Genomic DNA, 23,089 nt, shown 5'->3' on the forward strand with positions numbered 1-23,089 from the left:
CACACTCCCGAGTCCCACTCAAAGCTAAAGTGATATCTACACGAGTAGATATGGATTCATTGTAGTAGCAGTGCACACCCTCTCGTGTCTTACTCAGAGCTAAAGTGATGGGTACACCCGGCCGATACCTTTCATTTATTCTCTCTCACGGGACACCCACAAAAACCCCTCCCTTTCCATGCCTTTTATTCTCCTCCGCGAACCCAACTCGCTCATCCGTTCGCCTACCCGAGCCGCACGAGGATCCCGTGACCGGACGAAGATCGAGGTGGGACCCACCGGTGATGGGGGCGGTCGAATGGACGGGATCGTTGGGTCCTGCCGGTGGGGCCCGAAGACTGGAACGGGCGGGTTAGTACCGAGGACGTGAGGAGCGCGTCGCTTTCCCACCAATCCTCGTTTGCTGTGGCGTTGTGTGTGTGGAAGGCGCCACTGTTTTATTTCGAGAAATACTCGACGGGGTCCGTGCGAGACTGACCCGTCCAGTGACGTGGCCACTTAAGTTCCTTGGATCATCTTCGGTCGTTGGTACCGAAAGCAGCGGTTGAGATCTTCCTTTGAGCACCCCGCGGGGAGACGATTCCTCGAGGGGCACGAATCAGGGTATTTCGGGTAAATAGGGAAGAGGGTTCAGACTCGGGATCCCGTCACCGGCTGGTGAGGAGGTAATCGTATCCCCGCCGATAAAGGACGCCGCGGGTCCGGCTACCAGCCCTGCGAGCTCGGAGCGGCTCCTGCGCACGAGGAGGCAGGGAGGATGTCGAGACCCCGCTGTTAGCTGACGGCGCAAGATTGGGGCAGCTATAAAAGGCCGGAGCAGCTGGGGGCGTTGCTGTTCCCGAGCGCGAGGGGGCGGAGGTACTCAAGGCGGGGGAACGAAAGGAAAGGAACCCGGTCAAAAGGAGCTCCAGATCTCTCGGATCGAACTCGGGGAAGTCACAGGTGAGTAGCCCTTGTCGATTTCATCTGCTTGGATCTCTCATTCTTTGGCTCTTGATCTTGTGCGTCTTGGAGCGAGAGAGCGATTCGACCGGGAGGTAGACGCGGAAGGTGGTTTACATATGTCCGAGTCGGATCTATGGTGGATGTTTAGATCTGCCGCTTTTGTCTCCGTTTCTTTTGCTAATCTTTGTCTCCATTTTGAATTTACCGACCTTTTGGTTGGATAGGAACAAGGGTTTTTGGCTCTTGAATTAAAGATTTATCATTTGTAGTGTCACTGGATTGTACTTCTTGCTACTAAACTGATTCGTCTCGATGTTGTCTTTCCTACATGGTTCGAGTGAAGTACGAGTTTGGTTTCCTCCGCTTTCGCATTGGCTTATACTGTATTAATTTCCTTGGAGAATCCTTCCGTAAAGTACGGACTACGGTAGACTAGGGTTGTAAGTTTGCTCATTGATTTTGTTTTGCTTTGAAAATAAAACGAAATAATGAGGCTACTACTACTTGTGTATGATTCATCACATTTGCTTTGTCACTTCGGTTTACTTAGAAATGGTTCTCTTTGTCTTTGTTATCTTCAAAGCATCGCTTGCGTGGAAGGTTTGGCAAAATTTCTTTCTCTATGTGGTCACTTCTTCTAGGAGAGTGTAAATAGAGTGGGTGTCCTTAATTCATGTCCTGGGCATCTGACACCTGCAAAAATTATGTGGAAAGAAGATGCTGGTCGCATGAGGGTCAATATGTGAGAGAAAGAGAGAACAAAAGCAAAGATAACTACGAAGGTAACATTAGTTAGTTGCATCAGAATGTTGCTCTTTTGTTGAATGCTTCAGATGGCAAGTTTCTGAGTGCAACATGAGCATCATCATTCTTAGTAACTGTTTAGTGTATTTTTGCCCATGACATCTACCTTTCCTGCATCATGTTACTGGATAAACACAAGGAGAAATTTCTATGAAGGTCATATTGAGCTTGGAATCTCTTATCTCAGTTTCAGATCGGTTATGATGGAGATACTGAACCTTATCTGTCATCTTATTTTTTTCTCTCTATTTTTTTCATCTGTATAATGGTCCTAGATGACTTGCAATGAAGATATTGAACCTCACCTCTGATCTTATTTTTATACCACTGGCAGATTGCCTTATGTTATTTGTAATATATTGGAAGTTATTTTTAGCTGTTCCACCATATTGCAGATTCTATGAAGAAATTTTCCTGCTTTTGCTATTTTCTCTTTCTGCTTTATAGTTTATATAACCTGTGTATCAAATCTTGTCTGCCATCTTATTTTAATACCACTGAAATCTTTTTAAAGTTAAAACCTTTCTTGTTCAAGTACTCTGAAAACCCTTGGATTGTTTTTTTTCTTTTCTTGCTGTTCCATCATATTGCAGATTTTGAGAAGCCATTTTCCTGCTTTAGCTCTCTCTTTCATCTATACTTGTATGGAAGGATGGTTTTAGAATGGAGTGGATGTTGCAGCAATGTTTTCCCTGTAATCTCATTACATTTGAATGGAAAACTCCAGATGGAATTTATATACTTCTAAGGAAATCCTATGTGTAACTTAAAATCATTTGGAAAATGCTATGTGCATTAAGTGGGCAGCACAAACTAGAGGGAGGAACTTGACCAAGCAATCTTATTAAAATTTCTTTTGATTGGTTGTACATTGATCCTGCCTTTCTTCAATTGTACAACTTTTCAAATTTTCAATATTAGATATGAACAAAGAAGATTTGCTCACTAAATTAATGGTACAAATCATTGTTATCGAACTCAGACCGGACCAACTAATCAAACCGGAAGAACCGAGAGTGGGACTGGAGATCATTTCAGTTCACTAGTTAGATCATTTGAGTCTTACAAAAATCAAAATGCCCTCAACTCCTTATTTTTCATCGAAGATTTGTGATTTCTTTTCCCCAAAGGTATTTTAACCTTTTTATTATAAGGATGAAAGAGAAGAAAAGCCTTTTATATTCATTACTCTCTCATCTCCTCAATGTGTTTGTTCTCTTGTCATCACCTCTAACATCCTCTCACTATTGTCCTCTTATTTATTTTTTTAAAATTATAGTATTTATTTATTTATTATATATTTTTATTACAATTCATGGCATACTATATATTTTAAAAACTTATTAAATCTATGCCCAATTAGTTGACCCATAGGTTCAACCAATCATCCAGTGACCTAAACTTGATCAGGTCAACTCTTGTCTCTTATTGATAACTATCATACATATCTCTCTTTTAGAAGTACTATTACACTGCATAGAAGATAAACTCCTTTGTGCTCAATGACATTAATTGATTGACAATCTTTTCGATGAGACAGTTATTGTTGCATTTAAAATATTGGTAAATATCTCATTTATGTTTGGTTATTAGCATCATATATATTGTTTTATTTTATTCTTGATCATTTGTCATGTGAAGATATCTGATCCATTTGGTTCACTTTTGCAGTCCTCTGGGTAAGGAGGTTACAGAAGTATCAATGGATGAAGAAAGTGATTGTGTTATCACACATTCCCCCAATGGTAAAATTTATCAAACTAGTCCTTGCAGACCTTCCACAGTTGTTGGGTCATATGAACCTACAGATAGTCTGGATGATGCAAATTCTCATGAAGGGCATGTAGTACCACGTGTTAGAAACTTGACTCTGGATCTTGGCATGACAGAAAAGTACAAGGACCAGAAATCATTGGATCAAAAGTCAGCAACTGTACTATCTGACCACACTGTTTGTCAGACATTTTCTGCTGCAAACAAAAAGCATGGTTCTGGTGTAAATTGTGCTTTTGTTTCTGAAGCTGCTGCTAATGGAGACAAACATCCTAATGGAAATATACAATCAACAAATAACCAAAAGAAAGATCAGGTCTGTTTCTTATTGTTTTTTATGCCTTTTCTTATTGTTTTCTATGCCTTATCTTTCTTTGGCTCCTGCTATACCATGCTTCAGCATAGTGCCATTTGATTCTAATATTCAGCATATCTACGATTTAGATGATTTATATGCATTTGGAACATATCTTGGTTTCTTTTTTGTCCCTTTGATAATAATTTTCTTCTTTATTTGCTTGTAATCTCGCCTTCCTGTGCTATATTGTATGTTGATTTTTTTTTTTTTCTGGTCATGAATGCTTAAAGCTGATTCTTTAGCACTTAATGAAAAACAGCAGAATAAGTTCTATTATCTTTGTGAATTGTCTTGTGCATTATCCTTTAAATTTGAAGGTTTAATCTTAGTATAATTGATATTAAGAGATTGCTTTGCTTGAAAACACTATTAAAATTTCTGTTTGAAGAGTGCTTTAGCAAATTTGAAGATTGGATCATGAATATGTTCAAGATGGTCATGCTGCAATGTGTTTGCAGAGTTACACGACACTCACACCTTGGAAGCCATTGCATCCTGATAATGTCATGCACCGAGATGAGGAGGATTACTGTTCTGTTGCTTCTTCATATCCTTCTTTGAACTTATGTTTCTTGAGAATTTCTTCGCTCTCCTTGTCCAAAAATACCTATTTGGTCTTCCTGAACTATTCTTAGTGTAGCATCTGTGAAAAATTCGAAAACTAGGAGAACAGTGGCAATTGCTCCTACATTCAGATGCAGTGAGCGCGCAGAGAGGCGGAAGGAGGTACTTTATGTTTTTAAGTCTTGTTGAACTTTGTACGTATCTCTGAGTCTTTGAGGAGATTTAAGTATCCTATATTTCCTCTTTGTGTAGTTCTATTCAAAGTTAGAAGAGAAACACCAGGCTATGGAGGCACAGAAACTCCAATGTGAAGCTAGGACCAAGGTAAGCCTTATTCCATTTCCATCTATTAGTTCTTGGGAGAAATAGTCGAAAGACTGGTTTTGTTTTTAATGCACGATTTTAAAATTTCTCTGCTTATTGAACATTATGCAGTGTGTAGAACTTTCAGATCTTTGTAGTTTGCCTCACAATTTGCAAGTGTGTAGTAAACTTTTGTAAAAATTACAGAGAAAAGCATAATTTGAAGATCATTAGTCTTGGATGTTGTTCCTTCATGAAGCATATCTAGAAGGATTACTATGATGGATTGGATAGAGTTTGATGTTTATCTTGTAGATGCCTATCATATTATGTCAAAGGTTGATTCTTCCTTTACAATAGGTTATTTTTTCTGATGTATCTTTGTGGTAATATACAAGAAATATTGGTGCTTATCTTTGTGTTCAGGAGTGTATTTATGCTATTTCAGCTTCTTGTATTGATAAAAATGATAACTAGAGCCTCTCTTTTTTCGCTCCTATCATTGCCCGCCAAAGATGATGTAGGTTTGCTGACTGGAGGGCACACCAACAGACACAACTGGCTGTTAACAAGAATTTATAAGAAAAAAAGTGCATCGATCAAATATTTTATTAACAAGGAAGAATTATTTGCCAAAATAAATGATGAAATATATCTTCTCTGGAGAAGGGAAGAATCGATGATTGACAAATTATGATTTATGGATGCACAATTTGCTTTATTGGATTCTTCCTTATTATGTAAGTATTTTTTTTCTTGTACATGAAGTTTGTAAAAAAGAAAAAGGGGATTGTAGTTGGAAAATTGATAAATGAATAAATGGTTCTTTTGCTCATATTATGTTCAAGTGGTGTGAGGTCACTATTTTTATTCAATGGAATGATTCCATTATTCACATGTGAGATGCATGAAGGTGCGAGACCTTTCAGTGGGATTTAATCCTTGAGCCAAAGTGAGCCTGATAATTATCTTTTATTGCTTTTGTCTTATCTAACATCTTATGTTCTCTATTCTACAACTAACGTTTCCTATAATATGTTCGGTCAGCATATTGAAAAGAATTTCATTAGCAGAAACTGATAAATAGACATTTTGTTTTTAAACCTCTTATTTCTCTCTATGGCAATCACCTTTTCTTCTTAGTCATTTTGATTCTAGAATTTGCATAGGAAGAGTTCTAAACAGAGTCAAAACTGCATTCCAATGCATGTATGCATTCTAAGGTATTCTTTGCCCTTAAATACTTTTAACACAGAATTGCTACATGATATATTCTTTCTTATTGAAATTTTGATAGGATTTTTTAAGTTTATCATGATAATATGAGATGCAGAGCATTTGAATCAAGATGCTATATGAGAATTCCTTCCTTTGATTTTTTTTTTTAATGTGTGATCAGAGATTCAGATCTAACCGTATAGGTGTTTGAGATTATCCCTGTAAAGCGTTGTTATTACTATGTTGTTTAGTTATCACAGACAGTAACTAATTATTATGGATTATATTCCTACAGTAGTTAGAACATATATATTCATTATGATCACTCCCTATGTCATGACAAGCTTGTAAATTGCTTTTGAGCTGGACAACTTTCAGCAAATAAACTGTTGTCTTAGCTGCTCATCCCAACTTCTGATCTATTTTCAGGAAGAGCAAGAGGCAGCTCTAAAGCAACTAAGGAAGAATATGACTTTTAGAGCGACGCCAATGCCTAGCTTTTACCATGAGGGACCACCACCCAAGGTTGAATTAAAAAAGGTATTCAGCTTAGGCTATCGCATGGTCCACTAGTTAATGCATGCAAGCTATTATAATTAATAAGCCATTTGATGGATATGATATGAGCAAATTAAATTTATATGCTGGGTTTGTTAATTGCATAGTCCATTTTAGTTCCGTATTTTTAATGTAATTCTCAGTTTTAGTGTGAGCATAGCCACAAGGCTGCAAGCTAGGTCAGCTTAGCTTTGCCTCACTGCATGAAGTAACATTTGGATTAGAGTCATTAGATAGAAAATAGGAATTAATACTCAAAACACAATATATTTTATGTGCGCACAGAGTAAGGATTCACAAGGTTGCAAGCTAGGTGAGCTTAGCTTTGCCTCACTGCATGAAGTTACATTTGATTAGAACCATTAGATAAAAAATAGGAATTAGTACTCAAAACACGATATGTTCTATGCGCACACTTAGTAAGGATTTTCAAGGTTGCAAGCTAGGTCAGCTTAGCTTTGCCTCACTGCATGAAGTAACAGTTGGATTAGAATCATTAGATAGAAAATAGGAATTAATACTCAAAACACGATATATTTTATATGTGGACATGGTAAGGATTAATGCTTGATTTGTGACAATTTTCTGAACTGTTAAGGTGAATGCTCACTCCATATCATGTAAAAGGCTTTATGGGCATGCAACTGTGCATGTTTTGCATGTCATTGATCAAGCAGAAACCTGGCCACTTTGTGGTCAATACTTTGAGTGTGTTTTAGGGTAAAAAACCATGTGTGTTTGGAAGGACTGATTCTTTTAAGTTTCAAACATAGCATACTATGTTGAGAGGAATTTTGTATAGTTTCTAGAACTATTTTAGAATTTACAAATAATTATTTTAACTACTTTGAAGTAAAATTTATATTCTATGTATTATCAGAGTGTCCTTGTGACACAGTAAAAATTCTTCTTGTGACGTTGTGTGATGGATGCTACACAAAACTATTTGTTCATATATTTGCATGATTGTACAACCTAAAACATCAGCCTAAGATCCCTTACAATATGCTATCATGAAGATCATACATGTAAATCTGTATCATGGATTTCTTTGAATTCCGTCTGATCATTTTTTATTGACTCCAATAACTATGCATCTTTGTTATGTTTAATATCAGACTATCCTGTTTATATATGAAATTGGTTTAATTTTGCTATTAACTAGTAGAAACAGGTGGAATATTTGTGATATCCCAATCATGTAAAGGTCAAAAAATTTTCCACAGAATTTTCTAGTATCACAGTAATTTTTGATCTAACACTGAAGGTATCATGTCAATTTTCTAGTAGAGGCACGTGGCTAATTACTGAAAATGTTTATAGTGAAAATTTTCTCCTAGTAAAACTTTTATTTGTTGTCTAGATTTTGAATAGTTATATTTTTTGACTTAGGTTTACCATATCTTTGGACCAAAGATATCCACCTCATTCAAATACTAATTATCCTTTCAAACAAAAGTATCCATAATATAATGTCATATTGATCTTATATTGCAGATATTATGTGATTTCTTCTACTGATTTTTCTCCTGCTCCAAGGTTTTTCTTGGTACCTAGGTTCGGTTGCTTATTTGTGAATCTAGCGTCTGATTTACCATTTTATTTGCACAAAAAGGTGCCCACAACTCGTGCTAAATCACCCAAGCTTGGTCGAAGGAAGAGCTGTGGTGATGCAAGTCATCGGGCTGAAGGAGATAACTGCAGCGGAGTATGTGGTCGGCTTCAGCGTCACAGTTTGGGTGCCTACAAGGATGCTACAAACAAGTTACAAAACAGTCCTAAGAACAGAAGTGCAACTATAACCAAGGAAGGGAACAAATCCATGAGGGAGAACTCGAAGCCCGATGCCAGCAAGGTAGCAGCCCTGGATACTACCGGCACCACCGTGCAAGGTCTGGCTGACACTGGTGTCACTGTGCAGCCCTGATGTTTGCTTTTCCATGCTTTGATCTTAGTTTTTCCTTACTCTCAAAATTCACCTGATAATTTATCTCGACATCAAAATGCCAATTGTTGAAGACTGGTAATCATGCAAGGAGTTTGTTGCTGTGGACTTCATACGCATGCTGTTGTAAATTTTGTATGTAATGATCCTGACAGTGGTGTAGTACTGCTAGAATTACTGTTCTCCGTTGTCTAATCCTTTTTGAGCATCTTAAATTTGAAGTGGAACGGTCCTATGCTCTTTTTGACCATCTTTAATTACAGTGGTCCTCTTTGCTTGATATTTCCATAAACTACATGAACTTTCCATGCTTTATCATGATATGACTAACTCTGTTGGCAGCAAACGCGTGCTGATCTGCCTCGATGTTCCCTTTGATTAAAGAGCTGATCTCATGGTTGATGTTCCAACTCGCAACCATCTATATTTCATACCCGTATTCTCGAAGTGAAGAAAATTCTGCATGTTTGCCACAGTAAATTCCATGATCTTAGCATTTTTTTGAACTTCAATCACTCTCCACTCGATCTTTCTTTTTCCCTTTCCTCTTTCGCCAAACACTCGGCATGCTGTTGATTCAGACCGGCAAACAGCTGCAGAAATGAATACAGAGTGCACAGCCTCGTTCTCGCAAGCAGCACCAACTAGTGATGATACTAGCAGAGCCCCAAATATGAAGACTAGCTTGCTATGAAATGGAGATCGTCCTCTATTATATTTAATATGCAAAAGTAGCATTTCTGGAAATAACATTACGGCATAAACATTAACGCAGAAGCTTGAATTATGCTAAATAACATTCAGATGTAAGAAGTTGAACTGCTGGTGATAAGCAAAGTGGATGTCGGAGCACTTACTATATATCTAAGCATGCTAAATGCAATGTTCTTCATAACAACAAGAACATCTCAGAGCATAAATGAACAATCGAATGTTATTATCTTCGAGTTCATAGCAAACACTGCAAAGGACGCATGCATGTGTGCAAGCATGCACAAGAGACTCGCATCATGACCCATGCATCTGCAAAAAATACATGTTGGTGACAAGCAAGAATAAGAAGTCAAACTTGGACACTCAAATATACGAAATAGATGTGCCATCAAACAACATCTAGCTCAAAGGACATTCTGGAACGAGACTTATTCCAACAATATCATCGAGGCCTCGTTAACTGTACAATAACTTACCATCATTCACAACAACAAACCCTAATGTCTCAACTGTTTAGGACCGACTACCTGGATCTAACACCACTGTATCGATCCGAGGCTCCAAACTGCAGATCAGAGCATTTTTTAGCTCTATTTTTTTCGGTTGATACATGAAAACCATAGATCTACAAATAAAAAGAAAGGATGAAAAAAAAACTAAGAAACCAATCCCCAAGAAATAAGTTCACTGGAGGTTCACATAGATAGGCACATGCCTTAATTTTCACATGAATATGGCCAGCATAGTGGCAACAACTATATGGGTGCAGCACATGTCGTTCTGAAGTGACCTGTTTGATTGCACCGGCTACAATGCACGACCCGTTTAACTCGTCCTCTGTCTTCTGCTCTAACTCTCTTCTTTCTAGGTCTGCCTGGAGGCCTAAGGGACTTGGGCGGATTAATGACTATCTCAATTTTATTATCACCTTCCTGATTTGCATCAGACATCTCTTTCCAAAGACTTTTATCTGGTATTGGATGAATAGTTTGCGAATAGGTCTTCCTATAAGTTGCGACAGTGAAACAGCTCTCTGTGTATCTATGAACATTCTGTCGACACGAAAGAAGAGCTGCCACACCATGAGCACATGGTAGACCATAAAGTTGCCACCCTCGACACAGACAACACCGGTTGCGAATGTCCACAATATTGGTCCCCTCATGAGGAGAGACAACTTCAAATTCAGCCTCATTCGCTCGTCCTACTTGATAACCCCGTGCACATTCTATGGCATCAGACACTCGTCGTTCAGCTGATGGTACAAGAATCGACGTCCACTGCAGGCTAGCCTCACGTCGTTCATTGAACCAGGTCATCAACTGCCGCCTAATACATTCCATCATCTGAATTATTGGCAGTCCAGAAGCTTCAAGTATCCAATTATTCAATGATTCAACTACATTTGCTGTCAAATGGCCATATCGTGTTCCCTCAAAGTAGGCCGTAGCCCAAAGACGTGGTGGAATGCGCCTAATCCAAAATGCAGCCTCCTGTGATGTTTCTTCTATTTCTAATATCTTTGCCTCAAATTCAATAACTGTGAGAGCATGGGCAGCTTCCCAGAGGAGTTTTACAAGTGCATCATTGTTAAACTCTTTGCGGAAAAGCTCACTGAGGTGGCGCATGCAAAACCCATGGAAGGCAGTTGGGAAGTTGAAGTCAACACCGTCTATAATACCTTTCTGCCTATCTGACAGTATCGTGAGCCTCGGCATGTTCTCCGTATTTGCCTCAAGCAAAGTATGAAGTTCAGATAAAAACCAGATCCAATTATCATCGCTTTCCTCATCAACAACCCCAAAAGCAAGAGGAAACAGAGCACCATCTCCATCAAACCCAGTGGCTAAGAGCAAGGTGCCAAGATATTTACTTTTTAAAAGAGTTCTATCGAGTCCAATGAGTGGCCGGCATGCATTGACAAAACCATATATTGAGGCATAGAATGAGATGAAAAGTCGACGGAAGCAATTATCCTCTGGATTTCCATATATGGTTGCTATGCTTCCTGGATTTGTCCTTTTCACTTGATCACAATACTGTGGTAGGAGACGATAACCTTCTTCAAAGGACCCTCGAACAGCGGCCATTATCCTCTCCTTCCCTCTCCAGGCCTGCTTGTATGACAAGGTGATCCCATGCATGCGGTGGATCTCTTCTAGTATCTCCTTTGGCTTGCAGTGTGGGTTCTCTCTGAGCCGTTCCTCCACAGAGTTGGCAACCCACTGAACTGATGCTTGCTGATGCCCAAGATGGTTAATCCCACTGCATGTGTGCATCTCATGGATGGTTCTGATGGTGAAAGTTGGAACACCCGGCAGCTTTGCAGCATGAATGCGCCATGGGCACCCCTCAGCTGCACACTTCGCTGTGAAGCGTGTCTTATCCGATTTCACAGTCTGTATCTCAAAACGGCAAGCAATTGCAGCATCCCGTATAGCTCGGCGGCAACTCTTGACATCAGAGAACTCCTGGCTAATAGTCAGCTGATGGTCTGGGTTCACAATCAATCTGCGATTCTGCAACACCTGAGGGACCAGCATGTGGCCCTGTGAGATGTCATGCGCGGACTGGAGGCCAAGCTCCTGTGCCTGGTCGATGGAGAGATGGACCATGTTCTGATCGACCCCAAGACCATGGGTCTCAGCAAGAGTCAATTCATGGTTGTCCGATATACCCAACTCGTGATTTTGTGCATCAAGAGCATCCTCATCAGTGTCATTGTTCTGTCCCAAAGCGAGCTCATTGCTATGGTCACGGCCATGGTCATGGGGATGATGCTGCTGCCCCAAGACAAGCCGGCTGTCGTGGGGATGCCCGAGACCGAGCTCATGGTCATGGGCTTGGCCTAAACCGAGGTCATGGTCATGAGCATGGCCAAGGCCAAGGCCATGCCTCTGCCCAAGGCCTAAACCATGTCCTTGGCCGATAACCAGATCGTGGTTCTGGCCAAGGACTAGATCGGGGTTCTGCCCGAGAACTAAATCATGGTTGGCCATGTATGCTTGAAATGCTCAGCTCAAATTCTGATCTGCCAATCCTCCAACAGCATCCAAACGCTTGAAAACACAAGAGCAGCAACCAAAAATCAAATATTTAAGCTTTTAATACTACTTTGGCACAAAAGCAAAAGCAAAAAACGACACATCCTTCTCAAAAATCCCAACTTTCCAACATAATTGCACGACGAACACACATCCAAAACGAAGAACGAGCTAAAAATCCATTTTTTTTTTCGCTCGGAAAGAAAAAAAAAAGTCTTTATATCCACACAAATTCACTCCGATTCCCCATCCGAAACCAGTGCTTAACGACAGAACCAAAACATAGAGAAACCCAAAGCTTCAAGTAACAAGAGTACCTAAAGGCAGTATACGCGACCGCGGTCAAGAGCCGACCTTTGCCGGGGGAAAACGTCGAAGAAGCCGCGAGGAACGAAACCGGGAGGAATCGGCGGGGAGGGGGGAGGCGAAGAACAGATCGAGCATAGGTTTACAGCAGGCGGAGGAAGCAAAGGTGGCTTCTTTCCGGGGGGACAGAGAGGGGAACGTTGGGGGGTGGCGGGAATCGGGAGGGCAAGCGAGGGATTTGAAGGAAGGGCAAAGAGAGGCGGAGGGATTTTGGGCAGAAGAGGGGGGTTTTGGGGGAGGAGATTGGAGTTTGGGAGGGGCAAAAGGGCAGAAAGCGAGGCGGGTGCGGCAAGGGAGGGGATGGAGAATACGGCGGGGATCAAAGAAAAGAGGGTATTTAGGTCAACATTGGGAACCCCTTCCACCACTATTACAATGTTGCCCTCCTTACTGTGGCTAATGCTACCCTTCAATTCTCCATTTTGCCTCTTCACTCATAATAATAATAATAATAATAATAATAATAATAATAATAATAATAATAATAATAATAATAATAATACTATTATTATTACATACTAATTTTCTTGCACGGTTGTTGCCCTAATTTAATTACAAAATTTTCTCATTTTAATTTTTTGTGAGACCAAAAGACTTAATTCATCTTGAATGAAAGTACTTTTTGTCACCCAAAATCTCACACATCTATTTCGTCTTTGTCCATTCTCTACTTCAATCTATAAACAATGTGTTCATCCATTTGTAATTGTTGTTTAACGAATATTCCAACCGAACATAAGACTTTGTTTGCTATTTATTAGAGCAACACTGACCTCATAATGTTAGACTTATTTTTGAAAATAAAAATATGTTCTTCCTCCTCTTAACTTGAAAAGAAAAAAAAAATTATATTTTAGATTTAGTTCATTGACTTGTCATACACCAACTGTTAATTTTATGATAAGGACATTGATTCGATTCGAGAGCATGCTTTGAACAACTTAAGATGTTTACCAACTACCCAACAAGTAAAATGTATATATACCACATCGAAGTGTAAAATGAATTAGGTTGCATACAAAGAAGAGTTCACATCCAATTGTTTGATCAACCAAAATATTATTGGAAATTGAGGAGTATTTTTGAAGTATAGAAATACAAAACACGGTACATGCTGACTCTCAAACCTCACTTTCGTGGGGCCCACTAAGCATTCCAATAAATAGTTGGAAGCAGACTGAACCCTGTTTGGGGAACCGATCGTGCGATAGATCTGCCTTCGGACACGTACCCAAATTCATACCAGGATAAGAGGCGATGGCCACCCTTTAACCGTCCGCGGCCTGAGTCTCAGATGCTTCTCGCCCGCCAATCGCCATCGATGTAAAAGTGGGTCCCATTCTGTGTCGCGACTGGATGATGAGGTAAGTGCTCGGACCGGTAAACCTATAAATCTCTTTGCCCGTCTCCACTTTCCTCCCTTCGAACAGATCGCAAGGCAGCCTTCTTCTACTTGTCGACTCCAATGGCCGCCGGTCCGATCCCTCGGAGAGGTAAAACCCTTAAATCTATCTTCTCTTCCTCGATCTAATTCGATATCTCGAAGGTTTTTACTGACTTTTGTCTCGTCCGTGGACATGGAAATTTAGCTGGGTTGGCTTTAGCCTATCGCCTTTCGGTCGGTGCCGTGTCGTTATCTCGCGATCCCAGCCGACCTTTTCGTCATTCGACGTCAGCGCCTCGGAATAATGTCAATAACGGAGACTGGGAAGGAGAGTGGTGGGAGGTGATAGCCTCACCTTTCGGTTGCTTTTGTCTTTCTCTTGCCCTAGTAGACCCGTTTCCACCGGTCGCATCCTCTTCTCTTCGCTCGTCGGCTGCGGAAGAAGTCTGAAAAAGGTCTTCTTTCGATTGCTTTCCTTTTTTTTTATTTATCTTTTCTCTTTGCTGGATTTGATTGGCTGACCTGCGTGGTATCCTTCAACTGCATGGTTCATCCAATTTTGTCTCCTTGGTTCTGTTCCTTGGTAGCTCGATCGCTTTCCCCGTTGATTTGATTGAAAAATTGGCGCTTTGTTCTTGATATTGGTTTTTATTTGGGTGATCGAGATCTGCTCTTGTTATTTGGCATATACCGTCTATTGATGCTTTAGCTTTTGGTATAATCATCAAAAGAAAGAACTTTATATATATTCTTTTGGGAAAAGAGTATACTTTTGATCTGTGCTTCTTTATGGTTTGATTGCTATTCATCAGTTTGCTCATGCATATCTTCATTTGTGTATTGATATCTTATTGATGTCTCTGCTAGTAGTAATTTGCTTGAATTCTCCAGTTTGTGTATATTTCGTGGGGATGAATTGAATAAATTGATGCCTATTGTTGAAAATTCTGCATGGTATTCTAGATCTTGATGTCAACATGTTGATGTTTTCAGTGGCAACCGTCAGCTGGGATTCACGAAGAACAACTGTAATTTGCTCTACTCAAGTTTGCTGGCTGTTTCATCTCTCCGCCTATATAGGTGCCCTGAGAAGTTGATGTAAAACTGGCTAGGGATGGGTTCAAGGGCTCGCATCAGTGGTTTCATGCGATTCTCATCTGCTTTGTCTTCGGCGATTCTTGAATGGATATTGATGCTTCTATTATTCTTTGATGCCTGGTTTTCCTACATGGTGACAAAATTCTCTCGTCTATGCAAGTTACAAACACCTTGTATATTCTGTTCAAGGCTAGATCACATATTTGGAAGTGAGAAACTGGACTTCTATCTAGATCTAATTTGTGAAACCCACAGATCAGAGATCTCATCACTGGCCTTGTGTCATGCTCACGGGAAGCTTGCTGATGTTCACACCATGTGCAAAGCTTGTCTCCTCTCATTGAAACCTGAAACTTGCAGATCTCTGGTAGGTAATCTTGGAAGACATTTTGATTATAGAGAGAACATTCAGTATGTTGATGGTGATGGCCTCCATGTGCGTGATGAGGATGATTTGGTGAATGTCCCTTTTCTGAAGAAGGATGAGACAAATTGCTCTCCTGTCAAAATAATTTGTTCATGTTGTGCTGAGCCTCTCCAACATAAACTTCATGCCATTAGGTTGCTTGAGGATGAATCCATCGAAGTTGATGTTTCCGAAGTTGACATTTCTTTGTCAAGTTTAACTGGAGATGGGATGAGAAAGACTAGAGAAAAAACTTTGGTTTCCCCAACATCTGACCATTTGAGGAATCAAGGATTAGACGAGTTCTCTCACATTGTACACAGTGAAGTTAAAGTTACTACTGACTCTGACTCAGAAGTCCAGCATATAGATGATGGTAAAGGAAAATCTCTGGCTCATGGAGCTGAAAATGCCAAGGATGATTTGATGTATCAAAATGTAGAACCAGAGAATGCCACAGATATTGGAAGCAGTTTATCTGGAAGTCTTTCAGATAATAAAACAATAGGAAAATTAAATTACTCTGATCCAGTTAGTATTTCAGACAATAAAGCCTTGCAAAAGTTGATTCACTCTGCCCCAGATATCGACGAGCCTTCTGAATCTGTTTCTGAGAAGCAAAAATGTGTAGGTGAGCTCCATGATGTATCAGAAATTTCATCTTCTGGTGCTGTTGGACATATTCCGAAAGATAGCAATTTGAACCAAATCGAAATCAATGCTAAGCCCCCTCAAACTAAATTTGTGTCAAAAGATCCCCAAGAAGTTCCTGTGGAGGACTCAAATGTAAAAGGTAAGCTGTAATCCATATCTCTACTGAATCTATATTCTCTATATAATTCCTTAGCTAACCTTTCAATTCTTGTTCTTGTTATAAGTAGATAAGTTGGAGCAAAGTGATGCTGCATGTGTCAATACTACTTATGTGGATGATGTGAAGGATTGGTGTGCAAAGGACATCGATTTGGGGATAAGCCATGATGCAAGTGACCCTGGTCAATCTATGAGTAATCATATGGATCTGAATGATGCGTATAAGCTTGCTGTTGGTGCTAAGGGAAGCTTGCCATCTCCTAGATTTGCTGATGTTATTATGGGAAAGGATTCTTCTAGGGTTCAGGAAGATCTGAAACTGCTAATTTCTCAAATATCTGCATCTCGGGGCCTTGAGTCTCCATGGCATGAAATGACTCCTAGTCCTCGAGTATATGGACAAGATGACGAATCTGTTTTGCAGAACATAACCAAGACACTCTCTCTTGAGAGGAACGAATCAGGCTTAGAGTCACTAGATGGAAGTTTTGTTAGTGAGGTGGAAGGGGAAAGTGCATTTGAGAGACTAAAGAGGCAGGTTGAGTTGGACAGGAAGTCCATAAGCCTTCTCTACAAGGAATTAGAAGAAGAAAGAAGTGCTTCAGCAATTGCGGCAAATCAAGCAATGGCCATGATTACTAGGTTGCAAGAGGAGAAGGCTGCTATGCAAATGGAGGCTCTGCATTACCAAAGAATGATGGAAGAGCAAGCTGAATATGACCATGAAGCACTTCAGAATTGCAATGAGTTGCTTACTCAAAGAGAGAAAGAAATGCAAGATTTGGAAGCTGAGATGGAAATCTATAGGAAAAGCTTTACAGATAAATTATCCAATGATCAAGCAGTGGAACTGAATGGTAATTTCCATGATAAGGAGCTTGAATCATGTAACAAATCTAGGGAAAATCATGTAATGCATCAAGATTCCAGATGGAGTAACTTTGATGGTTTGAAGAATCCCTTATCATGTTTTGAAGATGAGGAGGCGTATCTATCAAATTGTTTGGTGAAGTTGGAGAAAAAGCTTCATCTTTTTTCCAATCATGGTGTTTTTGATGATGGTTCTAGTTTATTAGTGAATGATGATGAAAATGGATTTCCCGAAAACACATGTACAGATATTCAAGGTGAAGATTTTATACAAAGAAACAGAGTGTCAGAAGGTGGTGTGGGCACAAATGGTTGGTACTCTGACAAGATTGCATCTGCAGGTCCAGAGCACCTGTATCAGAAAGATGGTCCCCTTGAAAATAGTCAGGTAGGAGGGATTTTAATGGGTGAAAAGTTATCCAGGAAACCTTCAAGTTCCTTTCAAGGAAACCATGAAGACAGCTTTGACATTGACAAGTACTTGAAAGTAGTTAACAAGAGTGACTTAGTTGCTCTTGAGGATGAAGTGTCATGTTTAAGTCAGAGGTTGGAGGCACTTGAGGCAGATCGTAATTTTCTTGAACATGCTATCAACTCACTTAGAAATGGTGATGCTGGTGTTCGGTTTCTTCAACAGATAGCTTGTGATCTGCATGAATTACGGAAAATTGGAATCACTCGACAAGAGCATCATATAGCTTGAGTCTTTACAAGTTCTATCTGTAATGTAAGTCTTTGACTAACATCTCAGAATTTTTGTTTTGTCAGAGGAGCAGAGAAGATATGAGAAGTTCTTTTAGAAATAACCAAGGTGCATATGGTAAACACCTGGAAATATTGTGAGACAAATGAAATTAATTTGTCTTCAGCCTTTCTTTTGTGTCTAAGCCATTGTATTCTTAACAAGTTTAGCATATTTTTAACCTTTTGTACTGGGGTATAACTGCAATTTAGTAGTTATTAACTGAGGGTTAAATAATCTTTTATACTAGAAGAAATACTAACACAATGCTGGTCTCCAAAAATTATTCAATATTTTCTATGGTGGCTCTCTTTTGCCAAAACTCTATAATTCTCTGAATCTAACCTCTGTCAGCGACATGGTGAACTATAGCTGTATAAACGGGTGGTAGAAGACTAGAAGTACTAGAAACGGCTAACTTTCCTTGATATCATTGCAGAATGTTTTATCCAGGAAAGCTCCTTTTCATAATAACATGTCACTTCAGGGTTGACTTATAAAAGGTGAAGGCTTTAGTCTGTTTTAAGGATGAGATGTGAGAGAGATGCATACCATTTTATTAGAATAGACGTTTGATTAATGCTGCTGTATCAAAATCTCTATTAGACTGATGAGGATGACCAATAGTCATATATGCTATGATGATGAATCTAATTGCAATTTTACAGTTTGTTTATGTTAGCATGACCATACTTAGTCTCTATGTTTGTGTCCACCATTTCTTTAGACACAGAAGTTTCTTGTTTTCAATTTACTTTATTTATTTACTTTTTCCCATGAAAATTGAGGATCTTATTGATATTTGCATATATGTTATGATGAAGCACAAAAGCACCTCCATAGCGCTTGATGAAGCTATTTGCTTTTTTGTTTCTGTGCAGATGGAATGACATATGAAATTGCCTTTTATTATATGTTAGACATTCTGGTAGTCATGTTCTTCTTGCTTCCATGCTTGATGCCTTCCTTAATGCAGCTCCTTCCTTTCATCTTAAAAGCTCCTCATTTGACTAGATAAATTATTCAAATTCTTTGGCTTCTCAATATTTATTGATCTTAATATCCTCAATAAGAAAAAAAAAAGAAGGGAAACTGCATCAATCTGGACAAAGAACCATTTTCTGCTAAATCATATGCTTGACCCTGGCCTTGGCTTTGCGACCTTTGCCGCCTCAGCCAAGCCCATCATTATTGTGCTTCTACTTTTGCTACAACGACCAAACTTTTTGCTATGCCTATCATCACCTTTATTTTCTTCTAGAGTGCATTGACTCAGGTGCTTCTCATTACTTGCAAATTGTTTTAAACCCCTATTTATCCTTTTGGATCACCCACCCTTACCTGAAATGTAATCCTGAGGCTCCAGATGATTCTGCTATTCGTCCTCATGGTGTGATCCTCTGGAATCTCATTTTAAATCTATATGGTTGCTTGTTCAATACTTAAGTCATTTGGTGTCCCTTAGTTTTTTCTAGTGTCATGTAGCATATTGATTATCGCAACATTCATTTGATGTACTTGTCAGTGATTAAGGGCTTCCAGTTACCTGTGCATATGCGGTACCATGTCATTGCACCATACACGGTGCATGCATTAGCAACATGTACCTTACTACTAGCATGCTGTCATTCATATTCTTTATTTTCATTTAAAAATCAATTGTACTTCTTGTGATTTTACTAAATTTAGGTTTATCATGTGACAAGGAATATTTTCAAAGTCACTTGACCTGATTCTTGCATATTAGGTATATGTAGAAATTATTATAATTTAGGAGGTGTCTCTTCAAGAGGTTAACGATAATGAATGATCATTGTGAGTGAGCATGATACTTCCAAGATCAAAGCAATATATATTTCAAGGTGACAAATATTCTGAATTCAAAGTTTGTTAGCTTAATAGTTGGGACTTATGGCTTTGTTTTTGTAAAGTTTGTTGGCTTTTATGGTTATTCATTTATGATGAATTAACTAAATTCAGCCATGAACAGTACAATCTGAAGACTCCTATCTTGAACTTGTTCTTTGGAAAGATACAGTTGTAGATGATTGCTATGCTATTATAATCTTCTGGATATTAATCAACCGTACGGTTGATGTTCTGTACATTTAGTTGTTTCGTTTTTCACATTTTATCATGTGTCCAACATAAAATTCCCTTTGGATTTAGCACCTTGGGAATTTAAATTTGAAGTACCACATATTCACTGAACAACAGAAGTTGGCATAAATCCAAACAATCCCATCTTGGGTTCTGGTATAAGCAAAACTTAGATACATGTAATAGTAAAACCTGAAAAAAGTAACAGATAGCATCTCTTAGTAATAAGTATATGCACAATCATATTGTGAGGTCATTAGGACATGTAACATGATCTAGCCCCATGATTGGAATTTGAAATATGATTTTTTGTCTTCAATGAAGCATAGAGTAATGAGACAAATAGAAGAAGATATTGGCTTATGCCACATCCCATAGGATGTGTGGTTGATACAACATGATATGTGGAAAATGGTGAAATGGTTGTCTTTGGTTGTGATTTGCATAATTGATGTGGTTATTTTTTTAATCTTTGAGCATGATACTCACCTTAGGAGTCTCTTCCAATTCATTTTGATTGGCCATGATTGCTAATAGGTTCATCTTTTGCTTGGTATGTTGTTGTCCTCCTACTATTATTTTTTCTTTCATTTCTCTATCTTTAAAGAGTGTTGTTAATATTTTTGATCAAGATTATGCATGATCATGCTATACCTCTAAGGGCTATCCATACCAAATTGTTGCTCATGAATATGACAACATCGATCATAGAATCAGCTGATGTAGGATGCATAAAATTATGACACTGATCCAGTTTTTAGGAAATTATTGGTCTCATGGAGTGAAGTCCAACAGTTTAATTTAAGGCTGCAATGGTCGTTCTTATTTGGAAAATCTGATTCAGTAATTAGTTGGAACTTTTAGTTGGACCTAAATTATTGTTTCATTGAAGATCTGATTCTTAAAAGAATATAGGTAGATGAAGCTAACTCTTGAAGTTATGAATGAGGATTTTGGTTATGTTGACAAAAATACTGAAAATAAAGCTGGCCTCCTGTTAAAATAGTTTATTGAAAGAATATGAAGATAATTGAGATGAGGCAGCCACTGTTTAATAAATTTGATGAATGATTTTGTATTACATAAACTATTATTTTTTGTTAAAGAAAGAGTACAATGTTTATTTGGAACTATCAAGTAATTTTGGTCTAAAACCCTAGGCTGATGAATCATTTTTCTTCTTATGAGATTGCTGCAATTGAATAAAGCAGCAAGTGGATATTGCAGTATATGCTAAGAGAATAATGACACTCTCGTAACTCGTAAGGGCCTTGAATGGCAGGTCTTTAAGGGATTGTTGATTTTTATGTCAATCAAATCCCACTTCAATACCAAACTAGTTGGTATCTTATCCTGATAACTGAAAGAATACCACATTAATGATGTCCATATAAAGCACTTCAATTTGAAGACTTGTGACGCATAGTGAACTCATAAATTTATATGATCATTATCAGAAGACATAATGTAGGAGTCAAATTAGCACAAAAGATAATGAAGTGATTTTTTTTGTTCTTAATCAACACATTCTGGATATTTAAAGCTAACAATTTACTTAAATTGGATGTTGCAAACAAGAATTAAGGGCATCAGGGAAGATTCTGTCCAACTGGTCTTATTAGCCAGTCCAACTCATGTGCAAGATTATCAAACTGAAATCAAATAAGCTCTTGGTTAATCAGCATAACTTTTATGTTTTAACTAATAATGCATGCCTGCCTTTTGCTCATGCAATTATTTTCCTTGCTACTGAACTTCTCATAGGCCATACACAACCATGCATTCAGTGGCAACCTAATCAGTTGTTAGTATGCTCTGTCAGTATGTATCATGTCTAATGCCACTAGTGTTATCGCATGATTTAATATCAATTTTTTTGGTGGCCAAGTACATATCCTTAATATACTGGTACCACTATGTTGTCATAAGTCAACCCCATATTGGTGGAACAAACCTGTAAACTTTTGCAATTATGATGTTTTTAGGACATATGAGGGCATATCTCAGCTGAAAAACATTGCTTAAATTGGACATGAAACACCAGAATTTTCTTGATTCTCTTCATGATTATGAATGACTAGGAAACTTATTTGCACCATGTGGGGACCAATAATTACTCTGGGAACTTGGCACAATAAACCTGACCAGACATTGATTTCTATCGTAGCTCGTTGTTTCCTAAAATAATATGCAACTTGATGCGCTAAAGTTAGTCACTTCTGCTCCGATGATTCCTTTTATTAGTTTCTAAATCTTAGCCGATTTCATTTTAGTTAAATAGTATGAATTGTCTTGTATGTAATCTGATTTATGCTACTTATGTAGGATCTGGATGATGAAGGTTCATAATTTACGTTCAGGACAGAGGCTCATATAGTCTGAGCACCCACAACTGTATACTATATTCAGTAGTTGGAAATGTGGCTGATGGGTCTTCAGAGGCTGCTTCATTTTTACCTTGTGTGTTTTACTTTTCTTTTCTTTATAGAATTGCTTGGTTTTGTATTTTCTTATCATTATCATTTTTTCTATATTAACTTGATTTCATTCAGAATTAGTATTTTTTATCTTTTTCTTTCTTAAAAATGAGTGGTAAATTTGTAATAGGGTGATTACTGTGTGATAGCAATGACCTGTGCATTGTAAAACATCTTCTGCATGCTCACATCTGCTGAGTTGTTCAATAATCTGGGGACTTGTAGTTTTTGCCATCAAGAGTCTCAGCAATGAGAGTAACAGTATCATTATATTCTTCTCTGTAATATAACTTAAAAATCCTTATTGAAAGTTCTGTTATAATTTCTAGTTTTTATACCAATCAGTTGTTATACCTGTAATCCCTGCATGCTGAGCCTGGTTTCGGTGCAAATATAATTCTTTGTCGTGCTTTACCACCAGCTTGCAAGTGCATCTTTTACCAACAGTTTACAGTTCATCTGATTGGAAGAGCATGTAACTTGTAGGTTTTTTTTTTGTTAAAGATCACACATGTGCTTCAAGTTGAGGCATAAGAGATGCTTCTAATTATTAAAGACTGCAGGTAATGTTTCCTATCCTGAGGTTAATCTTAGCATCTCTGTGGGA

The 23,089-nt window shown here is 38.5% G+C and overlaps 3 protein-coding genes across 10 annotated transcripts; 2 read left to right on the plus strand and 1 right to left on the minus strand.

The window, feature by feature from the left end:
• The first annotated feature begins 620 nt into the window (after positions 1-620).
• On the plus strand, positions 621-8,689 carry LOC103981962 (protein WVD2-like 1). Of its 4 annotated transcripts, XM_065171740.1 has the most exons (9): positions 628-942; positions 1,529-1,727; positions 3,421-3,494; positions 3,639-3,838; positions 4,339-4,427; positions 4,516-4,606; positions 4,697-4,768; positions 6,395-6,505; positions 8,139-8,689. In XM_065171740.1, exons 3-9 carry the CDS (start codon positions 3,452-3,454, stop codon positions 8,448-8,450), a joined length of 918 nt encoding a protein of 305 aa, XP_065027812.1. In that variant the 5' UTR covers positions 628-942; positions 1,529-1,727; positions 3,421-3,451; the 3' UTR covers positions 8,451-8,689. The 4 variants fall into 4 exon arrangements, with proteins under 4 accessions (XP_065027801.1, XP_065027812.1, XP_009397016.2 ...); XM_065171729.1 differs by having other exon boundaries at positions 621-942; positions 3,421-3,838; XM_018825611.2 differs by lacking the exon at positions 1,529-1,727 and having other exon boundaries at positions 631-942.
• An 893-nt stretch (positions 8,690-9,582) lies between these two features.
• On the minus strand, positions 9,583-12,883 carry LOC135651568 (uncharacterized). The gene is made up of 2 exons (XM_065171752.1): positions 12,544-12,883; positions 9,583-12,241 (listed from the first exon to the last, which is right to left on the minus strand). The coding sequence occupies exon 2, from the start codon at positions 12,179-12,181 to the stop codon at positions 9,938-9,940; it is 2,244 nt and encodes a 747-aa protein (XP_065027824.1). The 5' UTR covers positions 12,182-12,241; positions 12,544-12,883; the 3' UTR covers positions 9,583-9,937.
• Positions 12,884-13,972: 1,089 nt separating this feature from the next.
• On the plus strand, positions 13,973-22,823 carry LOC103981960 (myosin-binding protein 1). Of its 5 annotated transcripts, XR_010501874.1 has the most exons (6): positions 13,973-14,085; positions 14,182-14,431; positions 14,970-16,273; positions 16,362-17,890; positions 19,653-22,213; positions 22,331-22,823. XR_010501874.1 is itself a non-coding variant. In XM_009398739.3 (5 exons), the coding sequence occupies exons 3-4, from the start codon at positions 15,091-15,093 to the stop codon at positions 17,864-17,866; spliced, it is 2,688 nt and encodes an 895-aa protein (XP_009397014.2). In that variant the 5' UTR covers positions 13,974-14,085; positions 14,182-14,431; positions 14,970-15,090; the 3' UTR covers positions 17,867-17,890; positions 22,331-22,823. The 5 variants fall into 5 exon arrangements, 3 of the variants coding, with proteins under 3 accessions (XP_009397014.2, XP_065027840.1, XP_065027845.1); XR_010501870.1 differs by lacking the exon at positions 19,653-22,213 and having other exon boundaries at positions 16,362-17,983; XM_009398739.3 differs by lacking the exon at positions 19,653-22,213 and having other exon boundaries at positions 13,974-14,085.
• Positions 22,824-23,089: the final 266 nt, after the last annotated feature.

The sequence above is a fragment of the Musa acuminata genome, chromosome BXJ1-4, assembly GCF_036884655.1.
Source record: "Musa acuminata AAA Group cultivar baxijiao chromosome BXJ1-4, Cavendish_Baxijiao_AAA, whole genome shotgun sequence".
NCBI lineage: Eukaryota > Viridiplantae > Streptophyta > Magnoliopsida > Zingiberales > Musaceae > Musa > Musa acuminata.

Coding starts and splice junctions, on each gene's coding strand:
- LOC103981960 (XM_009398739.3), top strand. CDS start 15,091: ATGGGTTCAAGGGCTCGCATCAGTGGTTTCATGCGATTCTCATCTGCT. Junction 16,274..16,361: donor GGAGGACTCAAATGTAAAAG/GTAAGCTGTAAT, acceptor TGTTATAAGTAG/ATAAGTTGGAGCAAAGTGAT.
- LOC135651568 (XM_065171752.1), bottom strand. CDS start 12,181: ATGGCCAACCATGATTTAGTTCTCGGGCAGAACCCCGATCTAGTCCTT.
- LOC103981962 (XM_065171729.1), top strand. CDS start 3,452: ATGGATGAAGAAAGTGATTGTGTTATCACACATTCCCCCAATGGTAAA. Junction 4,769..6,394: donor AATGTGAAGCTAGGACCAAG/GTAAGCCTTATT, acceptor ATCTATTTTCAG/GAAGAGCAAGAGGCAGCTCT. Junction 6,506..8,138: donor CCAAGGTTGAATTAAAAAAG/GTATTCAGCTTA, acceptor TTGCACAAAAAG/GTGCCCACAACTCGTGCTAA.